The sequence below is a fragment of the Anas platyrhynchos genome, chromosome 8, assembly GCF_047663525.1.
Source record: "Anas platyrhynchos isolate ZD024472 breed Pekin duck chromosome 8, IASCAAS_PekinDuck_T2T, whole genome shotgun sequence".
Taxonomy (NCBI): domain Eukaryota; kingdom Metazoa; phylum Chordata; class Aves; order Anseriformes; family Anatidae; genus Anas; species Anas platyrhynchos.
In genome coordinates, this window is record NC_092594.1 from 15,771,180 (window position 1) to 15,793,495 (window position 22,316).

General features: G+C 36.7%; 1 protein-coding gene across 1 annotated transcript; it reads left to right on the top strand.

The window, feature by feature from the left end:
• Nucleotides 1–29: 29 nt before the first annotated feature.
• On the top strand, nt 30–17,367 carry UCHL5 (ubiquitin C-terminal hydrolase L5). The gene is made up of 11 exons (XM_027463263.3): nt 30–264; nt 712–775; nt 2,752–2,857; nt 9,754–9,879; nt 9,964–10,025; nt 10,122–10,252; nt 12,095–12,158; nt 13,250–13,352; nt 13,749–13,862; nt 14,210–14,308; nt 16,750–17,367. The coding sequence occupies exons 1-11, from the start codon at nt 183–185 to the stop codon at nt 16,792–16,794; spliced, it is 996 nt and encodes a 331-aa protein (XP_027319064.1). The 5' UTR covers nt 30–182; the 3' UTR covers nt 16,795–17,367.
• The last annotated feature ends 4,949 nt before the right edge of the window (nt 17,368–22,316 follow it).

A 22,316-nucleotide genomic window follows, 5' to 3' on the forward strand; every position in this document is an offset into this window, starting at 1 on the left:
GAGGCGGGAGCGCCCCCGGCCCCGTCCCATCCCCGTCCCCGTCCCCGCCCCGGAGCTGGGCTGCGGGGGCTGCCGGGAAGGGAGCGCCGCGCTGCGCCTCGGCCTTGCCGCGGAGCCGGTGCCGCTGCTGGCGGCCCTCGCGCGCTCGCTCCGTCCCCTCAGGGCTCCGAGCAGCCGCCGCCATGTCGGGAGGCAGCAGCGCCGGGGAGTGGTGCCTGATGGAGAGCGACCCCGGCGTCTTCACCGAGCTCATCAAGGGCTTCGGTGAGGGAAAGAGGGAGGGAAGGCGGGAAGGGGGCAGCGGGACGGCCTCTGAGGGGGGCCAGCCCCGGCCCTTCGGGCTCGGAGCCTCCCGGCGGAGGAGCAGGGGGCAGGGGAGAGGTGGAAGGGGGACGTGGGGGTGGGCAGCCTTTTGGGGCTGCTTCTGCTCCTCAGAGGTGAAATTTTAATAGACGCGCGTTTTATAGCTCTGGCAGCACAGGGGGTGTGTGGTGGTGTCGGCGGGGCAGTCTGTGGGGGGTTTGGTGATAGAAGCAAAATGATTTTGCCCATTAATTTATATTCCTGTCGTATCTCGTTTATTTTTTTCCTCACGAAGTCTAGTCCACTTTGCTTGTGTTTCTGTTTAACTAATAGATCAATCTTCCCTTTTTTAATCGTTATGCGCCTTTTAAGTGCAGCGCCTGAGAAAACCTCTCTTTCCTTATTCAGGTTGTAGAGGAGCACAAGTTGAAGAAATTTGGAGCTTGGAGCCAGAAAATTTTGAAAAACTGAAGTAAGGAGCTTTCTTTTCTGACATGCAGATTTTCTAAGTTTATGCTCGTGTGAACTCTCCAAAAGAAATGTACTGAACTCAGGAAGGTGGCTTTTTTTTTCTTTTTTTTTTTCCTAATTTCCCCAGAAGTTAATTAGGATCTTGATTTATGGAATCATTAAGGTTGGAAAAGACCTCGACCTCCAAGATCATCTGGTCCTACAGTCCCTCTACCACCAATATTCCCACTAAACCACGTCCCTAAGCACCAGGTCCAACCTTTCCTTAAACCCCCTCAGAGACAGTGACTCCGCCACCTCCCTGGGCACCCCGTCCCAACGCCTAACTGTGCTTCCTGAGGAGAAATGTCTCCTCCTTCCCAACCTGAACCTCCCCTGGTGCAACTTGAGGCCATTCCCTCTAGTCCTAATTTAATCAAGTACTTGGTAATTAAATGACCTTTTATTAATGCACTGGTATGTAAGATGGCTTTTCTGTTTATGGGAAGAGATGATGATAGCAACTAGAACGTGAAAAACTGCTGGTGACTTTGTCATTGGCTTGAATTACATCCTTTCACAAATTGCTTAACTTTTGGTCATTGCTTTTTTAAAACGTACCTCTCTTCTTCCCTGCATAACATGACGTTTTATCTGCTGTCTTAAGTTAATTTACTGGAGCTAGGCACTTGTGTTATCCATCTTTCCCACAGAACTGTGTGTGAAGGCAAATAGTCGTGTCATAACTGACGATGACTGATATCATTTGTAACATGGCTGTCCTCATTTGGCAGCAGTAATTCTCTTGCCATTCTCTCCATTATATGTTAAGTGTTAATCTATGTTTGCAAGCAATATTTTAAGAGAAAAAATCATCCAGCTTGGCCACGTTCTACTGCTGTGCAGTTAAGCTATGTTTATATATTTAATTTTTCCAGAGAGGTAGCAATCAATATGGAAGGTACGATTTTAGATTCTTTTTGTCTCACAAAAAAAATAAAAATATATATATATATAAAGAATATAAAAAGGTATTTTGCAAGTGGCACCTGAATGGCAGAAATGTTACTTCAGTAGTGGATTATTTGCTGCCTGAGCCATACACTTCGTCTGGTGCTCCATTGGAATCTTCCATGTTTTGCCCATAAAGTTAGAGGATTGCTTGTTTTTACTGTCAGTTGTGTATCTTGAGTCCTCACCAGCTTCCTTCCTTCCCATCTACAGATACAACATTGTAACTTGAAGATGTTTAATAATACATTAACATGTAGCATTTTTCAAATTCCCACAGCAGACCTACTGCTAACGCTGTCAGAGGTTCAGAAGAGTTTCTTATGCAGCACAGTTGCATGTTCACTTCTTGCAAACAAACCTTTTGTGGCACCTTTGTGGAGATAACCTCAATTTCGAACTGATACGATGAATAAGTTTTTGCTTTAATGTAGCTGTGGGTACTGAATGCAGTGCCACATGCAGTAAAAGCTATTTTCAGTGCAAGACGAGTAGTCTGAATAGCAAGACATGGTTTTAGTAGAGGAGAAAAGTGTCTTCTTGGAGTGATATGTTAAAGTGTGAAGTTTCACAAGAGCTGCTCTCTTCTTTGAATATTTTATGTAAGCCTAAAATGAGTATCAAAACTTTAGTTCCAGCTCATATATGCGATTGGTAAATAGCTATCAAAATATTTCCCAATCACTAATAAATTCAAAAGGACGTTGTGCAATTATTATAGTGACCAGAAAAACTGGTCCTGACTTATGAAAACTACTAAATGCCAATTCAGACTACAATTGTTTAGCATACGTGGAAAGAAGTCTGAAGTATGTTCTGCCTAATTAAAAGAACAGGTCCAAAATTTCCAGTGTCAGCTCCTAGTGTTCAGAAAGAAATAATTAACAATTACTGCAACAGCATATGGTTCAATTATAGTATGCGTTTCTGGCTTTGATGCTTTTCCTCAAAACAGTTGTTTTTATTCCTATCAATTTTATTTTTTAGGCCAGTACACGGGCTCATTTTCCTATTCAAGTGGCAGCCTGGAGAGGAACCAGCAGGTTCTGTTGTTCAGGATTCCAGACTGGATACAATATTTTTTGCTAAACAGGTACGGCAAGTTCAGTATTTTTGTTAGATGTGTCATGAAACAGAGCTTTTAATGCTGAAAGGTAAACTAGCATTTTGTTAAAATGAAAGCAGAAATTAACATTTTGCAAGGTGGAATAACTTGCAACAAGTCCTGTGGGACAAGAAACAGTGTATAAGATGACAGATCAATCAGATTTGCTTTGCTAATCAAGTCAAACAAAAATATTATCAGGTATAGAAAAAGTAAAATTTGTATAGGAGAGGGCTGACAAATAGATAAGAGCAAGCAACTCTTCTGTACCATAAAGAATCGTTTAGTTTTTGACAGAAGGAGCAAGGCTTGTTTTGTAGTTAGCTTTTTTATTGATGTGTTGGTTGTTTTTGGTTTGTTTGTCTTTGTTGTTCTTTTTTTGAAACCACTTTCAACAAATCATAGGAAAAAATGTTTTTCACTCCAGTTCTTGTCTCTTGAGTTTATCAAATACTCTGCAGTCAGGTCAATATGTTTCCAGGGATAATGCTTTTCTTTAAGACTTTACAGACGGATTTGGTCTGTAAATTTTAAGTTTGAAGTATTTAAATCAGAAAGTTGAAATTGAGTTGATTATTTTTGCCAATGCAATCCATTGCATTTTATTAAATACAGCGTAGTACTGAAATTCTGTGTTACCTTTGACAGGCTGCTCTGCATATTGGTGTACTGTTTACAAGCAAAAAAAAATCGAGAGAAAATAACCGGAATGAAAGCAGAAGTGTGTAATATTTTTTAAAAACTTTTTTCAAGATATAATTGAAACTGTTCAAACAAGAATGATAGCGCTATATGTTTTAAACACAAAGCATGCATATCAAAGGGCAAACCATTAGGCTTTCTGAGAAGCCTCACACACTCACGTCTTTTTCCACAAATGCAGAAGTGCTTCCTATGTAAATTTCAGGATATAAAGAATTGTCCACGAACTCCTAGCTAGAAACAGAAATGTGGAAAGCAATGGAATCAGAAGGTATATTCATAGCTCACCTGACTACTCTGTATATGTGCTTCTGTTATGCAGATAATAGTCTTTAATTAGTTTCTCTTATAATCCTTTTACCTTACTGTTTCATGCTGTTGTGGCTGACTTTATTCCTTGGGCTATTTTAATACTATTTCTTGATTCTTCCCCTGCTGCAGCTCTTGAGTCCTGCCAAGCAGTGTCCATCGTTCTTGGATACAGTGATCAGCAGTAGTTTACCTTTGTCTTTACAGCTTGATTGGCATGATAGGCACCACTTTAGGTTATTCTTTCTAGGCTTTAACTAAGGCTGACTTCTCCAAGGTGAGAGTTTTAACTCAATGAGCTGTGTTTTGAGGATTAATAAGTGTTTTCTCAAGTAAGTGGCTGATGTGCATATTTGCTACTGATTATGATATGGAAGTCTTGGTCTTCCCAGCCTGCCTCCTTTTGGCTGCATGGTTCTCTTCTTCTCTTGCCATGGCTCAGATGCTCACTGAACTTCCATGAGCCGGTGCAGATCGTTAGCAAGCAGTTTTCTGTAGGTTTCCTGTGCTTATTTTTCTGGGTTAGTCTGCTGCCACATTGTCAGACGTATTTATTTAGTCTCACAATGAGAGTTTGTATAGGCCAAAGCTGGTAAAAGGTGAGTGGGAACAAGAGCTTCTCTTATGGTAGAGGTGATGTTACTGTATTTCTTGAAACCACAGTCTGTGAATCTTGCTGAGTCACCCAGGAGCAGAAGGGAAGACAAACATTGCTGTTTAAGATTTCTATTGTAAAATAGCAACTTCTCCCAGCTATCATGCAGCAGGGTTCATGTCCCTTCTTTGTTTAGTTTCCCCTTACATATTTAAGGCCAATCGTATGGTGGCTTTGAGGAGGGTAGGGGCGTTATCTTGCAAGAACCTTTTTATTATTATTATTATTATTATTATTATTATTATTTTTAGCATCTAAAAAAAAAATGTGATCAATAAGATAACCATATGTTCATTTATAGGATGTAAGCCCAGGACAAATAGAATTCATGTTTGGGTTAGCAAGACTTGTATGACTTTTAAGATTACCAGCCTGTTCGTTTCATCAAAGCTGACGTGACACTGGGGCAATAAAAATCTCATTAAGTTCGTTGAGTGCCTTTTTTCCCATTTCGATGCGTTTTCTTCTTTTAAATGTTATCATCTAAAGATTGGGTATAATACATCCTACTGCAGAGAAGTTCTAAAATGAAGTTCTGAATCCTCTAAGAGCAAGACTAAGTTGTTAATATGCAACAACAATTCAGTATTGGAAAGAAACGATATCAATAGTGTAGCTCCATTTCTGTTCAGTATTAATTGGATATTATATGTTGAAAATTATTTGGCAAGAAACTTTAGATATAAAAGGCTACAACTCCTATACCCCATCCAGCAAAACAACTTTCAAATTGTGTTAGGAAACCTGATTTTTATAAGCTTTTGCATGCTCGTATTTTGCTCCTACCCACTTTCATGATGATGTTGTAGCTGAATTTTAAATGGCGATTTGATCTTGAACAAGGTTAAATCATGAGTATGCTTGGGGAGGGGGGAGGAGTTTAATTTTAAAGTCTGTCAAATCTGCATGCATATTAAAGGCTTTTTTTTTTTCTTTTATTGGTCAGTTTTACGTGCACTCATCTTAAATTTGGCCTCCCTGTTATGCCTAGGTATGATTTGGCCCTCTTTTTGGGGCCACAGAACTCTGGATGAATTGCCCTTTGAGCTAGGATACCTAGGCACAATGAGGTGAGTTAAGGATACAATTCCAGCCTTAACTCTGAATTTCCTGATTTCTGTGTTGTTTCAGTAGGCCCTTGCCATTATTTTTACATGCAGCAGTTACGTGGTTGTACCACTCCATGCATTCAGCTGTCTTTAGCACCGTTTTGAATAGCTGTACTCTGTGCTGACCGCTGTGGAAGTGGAAGCATCTTTTGACAGAAAAGAAAGCTGTAGCTGTAGACTTGCCTACTTTTTTATTATTATTTTAATAACCCTTTCAATTTTTATTACTGAAGTATTGATATAATGCATTTAATTTGTGCCATGTATTTATTGTGTTGCATTGTGATGATAGAACATTACAATTGTGATAATAAAACAATAACATTATTAATCAGGAAAAAAGTCTGTATCTTCAGAAACAAAATCTTGCTAGTGTAATAAATGATACTGTTATCTTTGTGCCCCTAATTAGAGCACATTAAATATTGTGTTTTTTTTCAAATACTTCAGTTGATTTCAAACTTTTTTTTTTGACATTTTCAGGTTAGGTAACATTAAAATTGACCAGACACCCATGCTAAAGCAAAACGTGAAATACCAGATAAAGTCATAAGAAGTTGAATGAACTTGGATACACACCTGATAAAAATCAGAAAGATTTTTAGTAATGGAACATAATGACAGGAAGATTGTATTTTATTTTTTTTTTACCAAATGATGGCTTACTTAAGTTAGATAGGAGTTTTAAACATTAATAAGTTTCAATGCTAATTTTGTGCCATTGGGCTTTGTAAAGCCAACTGTTTTACAATGCTTTGATGCTTAGCATGTAGACCCTTGAGGTTTGCTATTTGTATTAGTAGTTACAGCACAGAGCTGTTTAGAAGTTTTGTTTGAAAAACAAACTAGGTGATCCATCGGATGGAGGATGTAATTTGAGGACTCAAAGTACTACAACCTTAAGTTGACCCAGAAACTTGAGCTGAATTCCTAGGGAAAGGTGTCTGCTTATGGAGTTGTGAACCTTAATGGGAGAGCGTGACAAAATAGCCTTGTCAAGCAGCTCCTTGCAATGGCTTCTTTTCAGCTAAGTGTCACTTGGCAGTGCAGCAGTATTCTCAGGGTGTTGAGTCTGGCTTCTGCATCTCGCTAGTGCATATGTATTGGTGGTTGGTTTGTGTTTGTTTACTTTTCATTTTGTTTTCAAATATTATTAAATGGAGCTTGTAGCTTCCAACAGCAAAATCTTTCAAATATGGATGTCTGCTTTAAGTCAGAATCCTTGAATATTGGTCAAATCAGTGTTCAAATGCTCCAGGACTTACTGGACAGAAATATACAGCAAGTTTGGAGATTTCTGGACAAATGCAGAAAATCCCCCATAATTTCTTCAATTCAAACTATTATGCTGAAAAGATTTTTTTCTAGGACAACCTGTGTGTATTGTCATGCTGTCTGAAAGTAACAGAGTTAAGTTAGAAGTTGGGGTAGATGGGCATCCTGACCATTTCTCTCTAAAAGGACTTAATAGCTTGCATGTACAGCAGTGTTGGACTGGCTGCATGCCGTGACAGGATGCTGAGCTGCGTAATAAGTAAGCCTTGCACTCATCTACCTTTGGTACCACAGTCGCCTCCTTGGTCAGTGTACTTGGCCCTGCCTGTGGGCTGCTGCTAGCTGAGCACCTCCTCCTTCCACCAGGTCCTTCTCCCTCATCTGGCTCCAGCACCACGCTGTCCTTTTAGATCAATCACCTGCCCTTCCCTCTGTTGCTCTGCTGGAGCACTCTCTTTTTACTGCTTTTTCCTTCCCTTTTGCCTCACATTTTCGGGAGTATTTCTAGTTCCGTAATTTGTTTCCATTTCGTTAGCACTGGTCTAAGATCTGCATTTGTTCTGTATTGCTTTCTAGCAGTGAGACAAGATAGTTTAAGATGGTTCTTGTACACTTAATCAGACTTCTTCCATACTGCACTTGGAATACAAAAATGTCCAATATTTGCCTTTCAGTGTAAGACCACAAATCCATGCTGAGTTTATTTTTTTTCCCTTGTGTTTTTGCTGTTAGTTCAAGCTCCTGTATCCAGCTGGTCCAGCTTCTGTGCGGATCTGCCTCTAGACTCGAAATGTCTCTTTTACTTTCCCTTCCCTTTCTGAATTCACTGTTGGGTTAGCAGTCTGCCAGAGCAACTCATCATTCTATCTTGATTTTTCAGTGAGAATTATCATCACATGGTGTGCTCTCTGCTGTTAATATTCTGTGTGAGTTATTCTGCAGCTGAAGTTTGCTCAAGTGTACCTTCATTTTAATAGCACGCGCTTCACTGCATGGGGTCTCTGCTGTCCTCCCTGCCTTCTTCCTGTGTCAGTTAAGTTTCCTCAATGTTTGTACCACTGCTTCAGGCCAGCCTGCTCTAATCCATTTCAGATCCTCCTGTTTTCAACCTAGTACTCTTCCAACAGTGTCTGATACCACTCCGTAGTCACACAGCAGAGAATCTTTCATTCTTGGTTCCCTTTATGTGTTACAGTTTGTTGATTTCAAATTATTTCATTCTATTGGTCTGTGTTATTCATTTTTTCTGCTGCTGTTTGTTATCTCACTACCCTCAACTGATTTTCCTTCCATGCTCTTTCTTTCCTAATTGTGCAATGCAGCCTTTAGCTTGCCTACCTGCAATCCATTTAAGTCGTTTCAGGTGCTGCATGTACAGCTGACTCCCTTGGTTGAAATTTAAGACAACCAGATTGTATTTTTCTTAAACTAAGTGTTTTGTTATTACTTTATGATCTGCACTAGAAAGACATAGTATGAATGAAGAATGTCATGAACTATAAAAAAATAACTGTCTGATATGGCATATAGTGTTAACACAGTAGGATTTCATAAAAGATCAAGAGAAACAAGTGATGTCTCTGAGGAGGTTTCTGGAGTGGGAATGGCAATGCAAAGGACAACACTGATTGACAAAATTTAAATAAAGAGAATTAAAGAAAAGCAAATATGGCCAGATACTTCTGCCTGCTTTTGACAACTCTTTACATTCAGTGAGGAGAATTTGATGGTTTTGATCGTGAAAAAAATTGTTCATTCTTCCGCCCTGCAGCCCTTTTTTCTTGTTGGAAGTGGTTTCGTATTCAGTCCTGAAATTATTTTCTTTTTTTTTTTTTTTTTTTTTTTTTTTTTTTAAACAAAAGCAACATTCTTTCTCCCAGTCTGAAGGTTTAAGTACCATTTTCAATTGAAAAATAGTCTCACAGGTTGAAAATACATTATTTTTCTCAGCTCACTGGGGAAAAAACTGCTGATTTGAAGTCCTTCTGGTATTATGGTCTCATTTATGTTCTTTAAATGCTATATACATATTAGTGTGGATATGATTTTAAAACTATTAAAGGCACAACTGTAATGTGAAGGAGTTTGTTTATATTTCTAAAAATTGAATATTTAGCTCAAGTCTAAGGAACAGTCACGCAATAGTAACTTAAGTATTATGTTGAAAAGGATAGGTACACTGGAAAGTAAGAAACAATTATGAAATTATTTTTTTTGTGTGTGTGGTATCTATATTTCATATGGCATTCAGCAAAATTTGATACGTTTTGTCCACCATAACCTTTTAAGAAAAACATTCCAGATCTGGTTATGTGCTTCATTGCCCAAATGAATATTCTGTGAGTGCTTCTAATCCTGTTAGGAATACTGATTATTTGAACTATTTGAATGGCATCCTGTTTGGGAGGATGACTCTTGTTTTTTAACACTAGATTTAATATAGTTTGGACAGCTTGCCATGAGTAGTGTTTTACTGGTCATTCCATTAAAATCAGAGGGTTCCTAGTTTGTGTTATTTCCATAGTTGTTTGTTGTTTTGTCCTTTATTAATGGACAAAAAGGGAGGTAGTCAGTAGAATGACACAGTTTCTAACAGAGGTGTGAAACACTAGTTTAATCAGTGACTAGTATACATCATTCAGTGTTCATTTCATTGGTCTTCTACAGCAAAGTTGTTCCTGTGGTTACTCAGCTAGATTTGTTGTCTTGTTTGAGAGGGAAATAGTAACATGAATAAGCGAGGACAGTGTGTGTATCCAAACGTGTTACCTAATTTGAACTATATTTTTGTCACCATTACTGAGCAAATTCTCAACGCTTGCACTTTTTTGTAGGTAATAAATAATGCTTGTGCTACTCAAGCCATAGTGAGTGTGCTATTAAATTGCGCTCATCAAGACATCCATCTAGGAGAGACTTTGTCAGAATTTAAAGAATTTTCACAAAGTTTTGATGCTGCGGTAAGTGCTTACTATTTTCTATATTTTAAGTATCAGTGTTGTATATATATTGACTTACAATTTAACTTCTTTATTTAATTTCAGATGAAAGGTTTGGCACTAAGCAACTCAGAAGTGATTCGGCAAGTGCACAACAGTTTTGCCAGGTAGCAAATCTTTTACATGTTTTCCAGCTAGGCAGAATTCAGGCAAGTTCTTTTTAATCTCAGATCTTTTTTTTTTCTCTTTCATTTTCTTTGCAGACAACAGATGTTTGAATTTGATGCAAAGTCTTCAGCAAAAGAAGAAGATGCGTTTCACTTTGTAAGCTATGTTCCTGTTAATGGACGGCTATATGAACTAGATGGATTAAGGGAAGGACCAATTGATTTAGGTAATATTTCATCTTTTCTGAACATCCTTCCTTTTAACAATAACTTGGTGGAACAATTTGGTTGTATATATGTTCTAGGATCAAATTAATTTATTTATTTAAAAAAATATAGAGATTTTCTTAATGTACAACTCAGTCACATACTTTGCAGAAATTCATATTGTTTTATTTTTGTTAATCTGAAAATCCATTTTTCTTCCTGCTTCCACTGGGTTTCTGATTCTCTCTCCTTTCATCCAGTAATCAAATGAAAAGCCTATGCAATCCTGTGGATTTCTAATAATTAATAGTTTTGTTGCAAATTGAGAAGCACCGATAATATACTGCTGGTTATTTGCTTTTCTTATGTGAGGAAATAAGTTGTTTTCAGCTTTGTCTCAAAAAAAAAAAAAAAAAAAAGTTAAAACCATGTAATGCTTTTTGCTTTCATTACAATTAATGCGTGGTTCCCCTTATTCTCAGTGTTATCTTTTGTTTGTGGTATTGTCACCCAAGACAATTCCCATGTCATGTTTTGAAAGCTAATTTTTTACAGGTTAATTGTAACGTATCCCTTTATTTTATTGTTCGTTTTTGCGGAAATACAGCTGACCCCATGTAGTTGTACATTATGCAGCTGACACTTAGACCGTGCCCACTTTCTCCATAGGTAGCAAATATTTTCCAAAATATATCAGAGAGAATAGCTGCTCATAGCTTATTTTTATTCTCTGTTAGAGTTCCTGTTTCATGTCTTGTAGTCTTCCTTAACTTGTGGTATGTGTAACATCTTGTATCTTGAAAAGTTACAGTCCTACCATGTTTCTGCACTTTCTTTTGACTCTGGTATAAGCCAGAGTGTTCCAAACTCTGTTTCCAACATCTTTTCTCAATGTGCTTGACGATTTTATTTATTTTTAGACTGAGTAATGGCTTTCTGCTAAATATCACCTTCAGTCTGGCTGCTGACTACAACCAGCACATCTATCAACAGCGTAACTGTTATGGTCACAAGATCATACAAGCTTTTTCATTTATTGTACGGTCCTGAAATTGCTAGAAAGACATTATCAATTTATGAAATTAACCTTTAGTTAGTCTAAACAGACTCTTGAGAATCTTTAGTTGGTTGCAAGAGAAACAGGAGTCTAAGTTATCAATCATATATCCTTTTATTTATTTTTTTCTGTTTGTCTTTTTAACATAGTATTCCATAAGCAGTGTTAACTCTTTATTTCACCTAAATAGAATGGCTATGATTACCATTACTTTTTTCCTTTTTCTGTGCTCTTTTATGTTCTTTGGAACAATTGGTCACATTTGTAGGCCTAATGAAAAAGCAGAACTTTTATTGGAAAATAATTATTTATGACAGGGAATAAGAAAATCAATAGTCTCCTTTACTTCCTTATCTCTTACACTCTCATAGGATATGAAGATTTATTAAAGGTATGATATGCTGTGCTCTTCCTCTGAAGAGTCCATCCTTTTTTACAGATTTCCAACCAGTTAAAAAACTGTGGCCTTTATTGTGCAGTTACACTGGTTTGTGTTCTCATTGAAATTAGAATTTTCTTCTGTTCTTTATCACCATGGTAAATGTTAGATGCTTTTGCTATTAAAACTGAGTTTTGTTCTATTGTTTTGGGAAGTTATCTAAATACAGCTATTCAAAAAAGTGTAAATCCACTTCCCCAAAAGATCATGTGATCAACTTGAGACTGCAGTTGCCTAGGAAGATTCTTGCCTAGGAAGAACCTATTACATATTCTGTCTGAAACTGCTGCATAATCCAGAATTATACAAGTTCTGAATCTTCAATAAGCTTTGAAGAAGTCATTTTTATTTTTTTATTTTTTCTAGGTGCGTGCAATCAAGATGACTGGATAAGTGCTGTACGACCTGTCATAGAGAAACGTATACAAAAGTAAATGATCATGATGCTTTTAAAATACGGCTCCTTATATATTTTTAAAAAATATATCCTTATTCTTGATTTCCTTCAATTAAAGGCTTTCAACTGAATTTCTAAGGAATGAAGCTTGTGCATCATTTTATGCGCGTATCACAGCGTGACTTCAGAACCTATTGCCCAACATGAGCCAAATGTGATGAATAGATTAAGTCTCAAATACGCTGTGTTCCCGTATGATTAATCAAAGTAGGTATCTGTAGTGAAGAGAGATGCTGCTAGTACTCTGAAAAAGTGCGAGCAAGTTTAACTGTTAGACACCTATGGGTCTTCACAACTGAAAAACTCAGTGCCATTACCATGGATAAAGTTTGGGCATGCACTTTTAATTCAAAATACCAGATAATAAATATATTCATACATCTGGTATTTATAGAAAACAAACTTTCCTTACGTATGTTGGTTATTTTGGAAATTTCAGCCAGAAAAAGGCACTACAGAAGTTTCCCAGCTTCCTAGCTCTGAACACAAGTTACAGCCCTAAACATGTTAAAATGTTATGTTGGTTTTAGAAAATAATTTTGAAAATCTTTAACTTGGAGACTTTTATGTGGTAAGCAAAATATGACTGCCACACCCCATTTGGAGAATTTAAACTCCGGAAGGACTGTTAATCTAACTGTTGAATGTACTTTTCACATCATATGGGAATGTTACTGTCTAAAATGTAACAGTAAGAAGGAAATAAAAACTATTGCATGCAGCAGTCTTGTACAAATTTCGTTGTCAGCCATATCTTTTTTTTTTTTCCTGGTGCCTTTCTTTTCTGAATACAGTTTCAAATAATTTATTTTTTTTTTGACCACAGGCAGGAACAGTAGTATCTTGGAAGAACAGGTTATTAGGGTAGGTTTGGGTAGTGCTAATCTGAGGTCTGATTTTATTTCATGGCAGGATCGGATCCATAGCACAACTTAAATTAATAGAACTCTTTATGTTCCCTCCCCAGCCCTCCAAAAATGTATTCCCTTATAATGGAAGGAAATCCTGGAGGAGGCTTTTTGATTTGAGACTAATTTTGGTTTGTTTGTTTGTTTTTTATTTAGATACAGTGAAGGCGAGATAAGGTTTAATTTGATGGCTATTGTGTCTGACAGAAAGATGATATATGAACAGAGAATTGCAGAATTACAGCGGCAACTTGCAGAGGTAGGTCATGGTATTTAAGGTAGTGTAGTAGTTCTTTGGTGACAGTTCTGTCTTTATTCACCTCCTTTTCAAGTAATAGGAGCAGGGATGGATTACTATACCTGTCCAATGCTGTGCTGGAGATACCTTGGTAATACCCAGGGATCACCTGAGTGAGCTAATTTGAGCACTCAGTACAGGATGGCCACAGAATATGGCTCTCTGTCCTGGCTAATATGGTAACTGTGGTAACTGAACCGTTATTTTCCTAATTAAAAAAAAATAATACACTTAAAATTAACTGCAGAAATTCCTTAACTGTAAGCAAAACTGAATCTTTCTGTAATAGAAATACTCAAAAGGCACTTTGGGACTTTTTTGCACTAACTTTGTTTAACACTTTCTGTTTTGTGGAAGGAGGAGCCTATGGATACAGATCAAAGCAGTAACATGTTAAGTTCTATACAGTCAGAGGTTGCAAAATACCAGATGTTAATTGAAGAAGAAAACCAAAAATTAAAAAGATATAAGGTATGTAGCTTTTGCTTTTTGATCAAAGTATGGGAAAAATGCAAGAGAAAGCTAGCTGTTATGTCTATGGGAGTCTGTTGCAATTAATTTGAGGGAATTGGATGGATATTAGAAAGACAACGTGCTAAATATTTTACATAAATTCACCTGCCAATCCTGAATTTACCTGTTACTTACCAGCTTGCTTCCTTTGCCCATAAGGCTTACAAGTCAGTTTGCATTCTCTGTAGTTCTGTTTTGTCAATTCTTTGTGTATTTCTCACTTTAAAAGGTTATTTTAAGCATAGTGAATTTGCTTACATAATGACCATGTAATAATTCTGTTAATGTTTTAAATTAATTTTTAGATTGAAAATATTAGAAGAAAACATAACTACTTACCTTTCATCATGGAATTATTGAAGACTTTAGCAGAACACCAACAGTTAATACCATTAGTAGAAAAAGTGAGTATTTTTTAGTTGATTTATAACAAACAAACCAATGTATTGCTGTAATTTTTTATACCTTCTTCTTTAAAATGCAGTCAATTGTTTAGGACAGTATAAATGGCATGGGTTCATTTATTGAAACTGTTACGTTGAAATACATTGCTGGTTTATCTGATAGTCCCTTGTGATTCTGAAGGTAGAATTCTAACAGAGATTTGAGATAGAGCATGCTTTTGCATAAAAGTGTTCAGTCTCCTCTTTGATAACATAAATGAAGTTTTCTGATGGTGATAAAGGAAGAGGCAATCCAGTATCAGGTAAAGGTCATGTTACAGCACATAAAATCTATGGTACAAGCATGATTTTGGATTTTTCTACGCTGAAAATTAAAATTCCTATTAAGGCTGTGGTGTGGAACCTCAGTTATGTAGTAGAAGTTCTGCCATGCTACCTTAACATTCCTTTCTGAACTGAAAATAAGAGTATACGTGTACAGATACCTAGGTACAAGGCTGATCCCTTTTGCCAAGCGGGAGTCTTTAAAGCTGTTCTGGTGATTTATTTAGCTGTCAACGCTAGATGGCAACCTTAGCACGGAACTCTGGTAATTCAGAAGACTTGAAAATTGTTACTGTCTTCATCCCGGTACCAATTCACTGGCTCATTGCTTTGCCCTTTGTATAGTATCTAGCCATTATTATAAACCCTAATAGCAAATCAATGTTAAAGCATGTTTTTTAAAGTGTCTGTCACCTTGACAAGGTTGTTAAAGTATATTTATAGCAATATGGCTATTTAAGTATTTAAATTGTAATTAGATTATTGTACTAGCTTGTATATCTATTGATGTGCAGTAGACAGTATCCCTCATTTTCAACTCACATCAGAAAAGATCTGTATATTATTAACTTGAAAAAAAGAGCTAAATATTATTTAATGAGTATATTCATTTAGCTAAATGTACTTAGAGTACGTTTGTAGAGTAGTGGTTTATAACAGTAACTTTACTCTGGTTTTATGATGTTCTGATATATAGTTGAGGAGGAGGGGAGAGACAATGAACACTCTTAGGAACTATCTGTGTTTTCTTGATGCCCATAGAATAGAATCAGAATCATTTAGGTTGGAAAAGACCTTTGAGATCATCAAGTCCACCGTTAAGCCATGTCCCTAAGCACCATATCCACAGGTCTCTTAAATACCTCTAGGAACAGCAACTCTAATACCTCCCTGGGCAGCTTGTTCTAAAGCCTAATCAACCTTTCCATGAAGAAAGTCTTCCTGATATTCAGTCTAAATCTCCTCTCATGTAACTTGATGCAGTTGCCTCACATCCTATCACTTTTCACCTGAGAAAAGAGATTGACACCCTCCTTGCTCTGCAGCCTCCCTTCAGGTAGTTACAAAGAGCAATGAGCAAAAAAAGCTTCAAGCTTCCTTTTCTCCAGACTAAACAGCCGCAGTTCCCTCAGCCACTCCTCATACGTCTTGTTGTCTAGGCCCTTCACCAGCTTTGCTCTTCTGTGCACACACTGGAGCAGCTCAGTACCCCTCTTGTAGTGAGGGGCCCAAAACTCAACGCAGTACTCAAGGTGCAGTGGGACAATCATTTCCATAATCTTGCTGGCCACGCTATTTCTGATACGAGCCAGGATGCCATTGGCCTTCTTGGCCACCTGGGCACACTGTTGAATCACGTTCAGCACCACCACCTCTTTTTTTGCCAGGCAACTTTTGAGCCACTTCCCCAAGCCTGTACCACTGCATGAGGTTGTTATGCCCCAAGTATGGCCCCCAGCGTTTAGCCCTGCTGATGCAGCATCACACAACTTGATGTGGCCCATTGATCTAACCTGTCCTGATCCCTCTGCAGAGCCTTCCTGCTCTCAGGCCAGACAAACAGTCCCACCCAACTTGATGCTGAATTGCAGACATCTAGAGGAATTATATTCACTTAGATTACATTTCTTGGAACAAATCTTCCTTTAATCTTGAATTCACCTGTTAATATTTTCCAGATAATCTGTATCTGAATCTAAGTTTTGTCTGAGAAGTAAAATATTTTCACTAGTAAGAGTTATTTGTAAGCTAAAAGAAATGAGTGGAGGTAGGAAAATTGGAAGTTAAAATTCCTGTTTTAAAAAGAAGTGCTTCCACACCCCCAGGAATTATGTAACTTTACAGTATCTTTTGTATTATATAAACTTATGCCTGTATGTGTCCTTACATGCTGTTATACATAAAATGTTATTAGTAGTAAACCAGCAGTAGGATACCTCTGAAGCATCTGAATGCACATTTTGAACGTCTCTTTCTACAACATTCTGTGCTGAAGGTTCAGTAATAGAATGTCTAGAATAGACATTCTAGAATATTCTAGAATAGAATGTCAGTCAAAGCTATAGAAGGTAGATCTGTCTTATCAGAGTTTAACGGTATCTCCCTTTGCTTTCTAGGCGAAAGAAAAACAGAATGCCAAGAAAGTTCAGGAGGCCAAGTGAAGATGACTGCACAATACATATAATTATGTGCTTCTGAAACTATTTTCATGACAACAAATAAAACTTTTCATAAACTCTAAATTTTGTCCAGCGCACGTTTGACAATTGTTACAGTTTGTCTTGTACTGTATGCACAGGTCAATTTTTTTTCCTCCCCTTGCATCATGTGCATGTAGGGCTACTAAGTAATGTTTAGGTTCTCTTCATCAAACTCAGTATTTAAAAGTCTGATTTCTGAAAGCTTGAGAAGTGAGCCTAAAACGCATAAGGAAAATGTACCCATTTTGTCCCACGTAAGTTTATGATGATGCGAATGCCGGAATTTAAGCATAAGCATGAGCTTCCTTTGCTCATCCCTACTAACAGTTGTTCTGAGCTCATCCCAACTATCCAGATGTTCAGCGACATGCCCTGTGTCTTTGTTTCTAAGAAGTCCATGTCTAATTTTTTTACAAAGTTGAAAATTATGAATTCAGCTGTAGAAACATTTGCAAAGACCGATGTATAATCTCAAAAGATCTGCATTGCTTTAGTAGAAAAGATAATAAATATTCCCATTTTTATTTTGGCAAACTTTCTTCCTGTGGTATTTTTATTATCGGATAAGGTAACTAAGATATGTATTGAAGGTCATCAGTCTTATGACTCTGAGTATATGCATTGTCATTTTGTCTTAGAAAGAAAGTACAGCATTGTCTCAGGGAGTTAGTGTTCTTGGATATAATTTAATGCTGTTATATGGTATGTTGAAGTTGCCTTTAAAGCAATGCTTTTTAATTCACCTTGGGAAGTAAGAGGAAAATTTAGTCACATAAGAAAATGTAATTGTATAAGAAAAAGCATGTGGGAAGATTCTTGTTCATAACATTGTCCTGGAAGATGCTTGACCTGTCCTCTGTGAACCGAAGGGAGCAGAGTTTGCATAGCCTCCTACCCTCTTAGTGCTACTCAGTGTGAACCGTGAAAAGTTAAACCATTCTTATAAGGATAGTAACAGGCCATTGCAACAATATGTAGTACTTCTTCAATTATTCAACCATTATTAGTGTATAGCATATGTAAATTAATTTAGAAAACTTCCTTCCAGTTTTCTCCTGGAAGGCTTGGACAAGAAATAAAGTAAAAGAAGTAAAAAGACTCAAATTGTTTGGAAGACATTTAAAACTGGTAAAAGGTGTTGGTTTCACTTTGCCTGTAGTTAGACTGCATTGAACTGTGAGGTCATTTGATCTTGCAGGCCTGTATGATGAGAATGTACTGTATCCAGAAAACATTTGAAAAGCCGGATATGAAACAAATTATTTTATTTGTTGGTGCTTTATATATATTGCATATATTGACAGGATAAAATTTTGACTAAAGAAATAAACTGCACTCTCCTGCTGAAAGGATACGCTTGAGTCATTGCAGTGGCTGGAAGGATAAGATTTGTTTCAAAAAAAAAAAAAAAAAGGACATGAAATCTGTCTACAAAATTGATCAGGTAAGCCATGGATGAGGAGATAGCTCTGTACAAGTGTTCCCTACATTAGTATTTCATTGAGGCAGCATTGCTTAGGAAAAGGGAAAGGTTTTCTTTTTCAAGAGGCATTTCTGAGCTTAAAATTGTACTCTAAACTTCATCTGTTTAAAGTGTTTATAGTTTAAGTGATAGCCTGATGATTCCTGTTGTACCATGACATTCTCACTTTTAATAACTTTCTACAACACAATTTTCCTGTTCCATAATAATGTCAATTTGAAGTTATTCCATTCTCCTTTTATTTTCCTCTGTGCATGCTTGGGTGGGTAAAAGAGGAAAAGGAATTTTGCTAAAGAATTAAAAACAATACGTTTGTATTGTTGTTTTTGTTGTTGTTGTTTTGAAAAAACAGTTCTAATTTCTATTGCTACTGAAATGTGAATTAGTGGAATGAAGAAAAGAAAGGTGGATATTGAATAGGCAGGGAGAATGGTGAATGTCGAGATCAAATTTGAACAAAACTTGATAGTCCAGTGTGAGTGAAAAATGTGTTTTTCTTAAATCAGCCAAAAAGGCATTTAGTGTAGAACTAGAGCAACTTAAAGCTAGCATACTGTGTATCACAGTCTTTCTATTTTTCTTGATCAAAACCTTAATGATTTTAGACCATTTTCACCAAGTTTGTAAAACCACTTGTCATAAAATGTATCTTGGTTTTATAGGTAATGATTTATGTGTGACTTACATTTAGGATGGTATCACATCAATGTAAAGCTGTAAGTGAATTTGATAAATTACCAGATTAAAGGTGTTGGGGTGGGGGAGAATCAAGATAGAGGTTTGTGTATTATTCTATTACACAGTATTAAGATGTATTTTGTTCTTTATAGTATGGTGAAAGGCTTGTGCTTTGATTTATTTCAAGGGCTATGCATTTTGCTGGAAAAAAAACATGTTGTGGAGTAGCTGTCAAAACAGAAATTTGGCCATACTGGTAGCAAACAGTAAGTTCAATTTTTCTGTGAAGAAATGTGCTTTACCGTTGCTGTTTCCTGTCCCCCAAAAGAGGTCAGCGTGTCTCCCACTTCCTAAGAGTCTGTTAGCATAAAATCGCACTGTAAAATTTCAGTGTGATCTCACTGCTCTGCTTTGGCTGTCAGTGCTAGATTTAATAATAATGCAGCGTGTTTGTCTTTATTAATAGTCAGGGTTTAGACATGCTTTAATCCTGTTTACCCACACTTGAATTTTGGTGAGTGAGGCCAAATGATGTGTAATGATACAACTGCAGCATGAGATCATGTTTGTTAGCCGATTGCTTTTGAAGCCAGTTAATGAAAATTGTAAAAATAACTGAAGCTATAGTTTAAAAATATATTAATGCTAAAACAGTAAGCACTGAAAATTATGATCCAGCAACTTAACACTCTGAACACCCATGTGATATCAGCGCTATAGTGTTTCACTGAATAGTAAAGGGCATGGCATTGTCCTGACTTGCGTGGGATATTGCCTTCAACTCCTTATTACCTAAGATGTTCAATTACTTATTTATTTTTGATATAACTGTAATGAGCTGACCAACCAACCAGACTTGAATGATTCTTTAAAAATCATGTTATATTCACAGCAAGTGCAGTTCATATTTTAAGTGCTTTGATAGACAAGTTTAATAATTCTGCCATAATCTGATTTTGTCCTTCACAGGGTAGTATTTTTATTTTTTTTGTACATGAGTTCTAAAACATAAATGGTAAATGGTAAACATATTTGCATGTTCAACAGTGTTTTGATTTGAGTGAATAGCTGCCCAGTGAAAGTCATGTGAAAATACAGTAGCACGGGTTTTGGCTAGGAGGGAGAGATGAAGTCAGACATACCACTGCACTCCTTAAGCGTTTGCTTCAGGGGAAAATAATATCTTTCCTATTGTATTACTTCAAATAAGTTTTATTTTGGTCACAGAAGAATAAAATAGAATGGACCTGCACGAGAACAGTTTAAGTTAAGTTACCCCTGAGCAGAAGAAAGTTATTAGAGTAAAGATTAGATACAGATGGTAGTACTGGTGACACAGTCTCTTGTTCTATTTAAGGCCACAGGGAGATTTAGGAAGATTTAATTTTATATATAAAGATTTGTGTGTGTGTGTACACTATATTTACACACACACAAGGCCAACCTTTTTATATGTTAAGGATAGACGTTTATGCATTTTTATATCTGTTCATGAAAATGACCTGCTACTACTAGTAGTTCTTCCACTTAGATTACAATACCTAAAATTAAAAACTAAAATTATTTTTAGCTGTCTCTCATTAAGTAATGCAAATGAGCTTATCTGGCTTTTCTTTAAAGTTCACAATATCCTTTTAAATAAAAGGGTATTGCAGAGAAGATGATCATGCTATCTGTACATACACATTGCTATATCAGCTTCTTAAATGTCAGATCAAATAGTAGATGTATTCATTCTCGTGATGCGATGGAGGTAGATACTGTAGATGTGGAGTCCATGGGTACAGTTATCCGAACATAATCGAAAACAGAGCCTCTTTGAGAAATAAATGTTTAATGATTTTCATGTCTGAGAAGGACTAAGTATGATTTAAGTCCGCTGTAGTGGCAGAGAAATTTTTCTTTATTCCTGGAAAGCCACAGTCGAGATTGATTTCCTCCCCACACACAAGTAAAAGTGTTTAGTATTGTATTTGCTTATTCTTCCAAACTGTTCCTGTAGGAAACTATCCTTCATTCCCTCCCACAGCTTGTGCTGCAGATGTGTGTTACCTTGAGGAGTAATATTGAAGTTCACTCTTCTTTCAGTGTACAGTAGATTTATTTTTCAATTCCAGGTGCTAAAGCCTTAGATTTGCAAGACTTGTGACCTTTGGTAATTAAGTTGGTTGTTGGCGTACTCTTAAGTGTGAATGAACAGCAGATAAAGTAATGCTTTGTTTAATTTCTCTTAGTTGCAATATTCCAAAGGCCTCACCTTTGAACAGTGAAGCTATAAGATTTACAAAAATAGAGGAAAAATAAGAGCCTAATAACCCTGAGTATGCCTTTCAGATATAGTTAGACCTATCTGCTTGTTATGATACAAATAGATCTGTATACTTGCTGTTTCTTTGAGTAGCTTTTCAATATAATACAACCTCATCTTACCACTTTATTTTGCATTTTTCTGCAATACTGAGCATCTTATAGCATAGGTTTTAGTCTAGCAAACATTTAGCATGACCTTTCGCTTTGACTCTTAAAAATCCACTCTTTATTTTTACGTCAGACAATTCCCTGTCTGAAGTATGCTGTTACATGAATGTTCTGCAGTTTGTTTCTACAGAAGCTAATTCAGTTAGCATTTCCTGCAATTGTTTCCATTAAGTTTATGAGGTTAGGTAATGAAGGATCTAAACCTCTTAGTGTGTTTGAAACATGCAAGTATCAAACGAGGACTACAAAAACATCAGTGAATTCCATAAGCAGCAAGAAATTTACCCTGAGGAAGTAGCAATAATGGATGATGCTGTGGTATGTGATTCATTTTCCATTAAATTTGATTCACTTCTTGTGACTCACAATAAATCACTGATTAGACATAAAAATGATCTTCCTCCCACTGCAAAAAAAGAGAGATGTCCAATAAAAACAACGAGGAGATTTGATTCTGCTTGGGGAATCTGTTTAGTTGTTGCTTAACTGAAGGTATTTCCGTCATTCATGAAAGTTCCCATAAGCATTTTATCGTAAATTCCTTGCCGAATGAATGGTAAATACTTAAGATACCAGAAGTGTCATCCACAGGTTCAGTCGATTAAAGCAAAGAGATGTACTGGAGCCAAATAAATGGTGCCAATTTAAAAGAAGGATATAATGAATGCAGTGGATTTCTCTTTATTTGCAGTGTGATTAATTCTTTCTTAAGAGTTCTGTGATTGTAGGAAGCATTCTGGGTAAGAAATGTGTTCTGCACATGCAAACTTCACAACTAAAGTTACTTGAATCTTACCACTGAGGAAAAAAGTCAAAGGAACAAAGTTTAGATGTAGAACTTTAG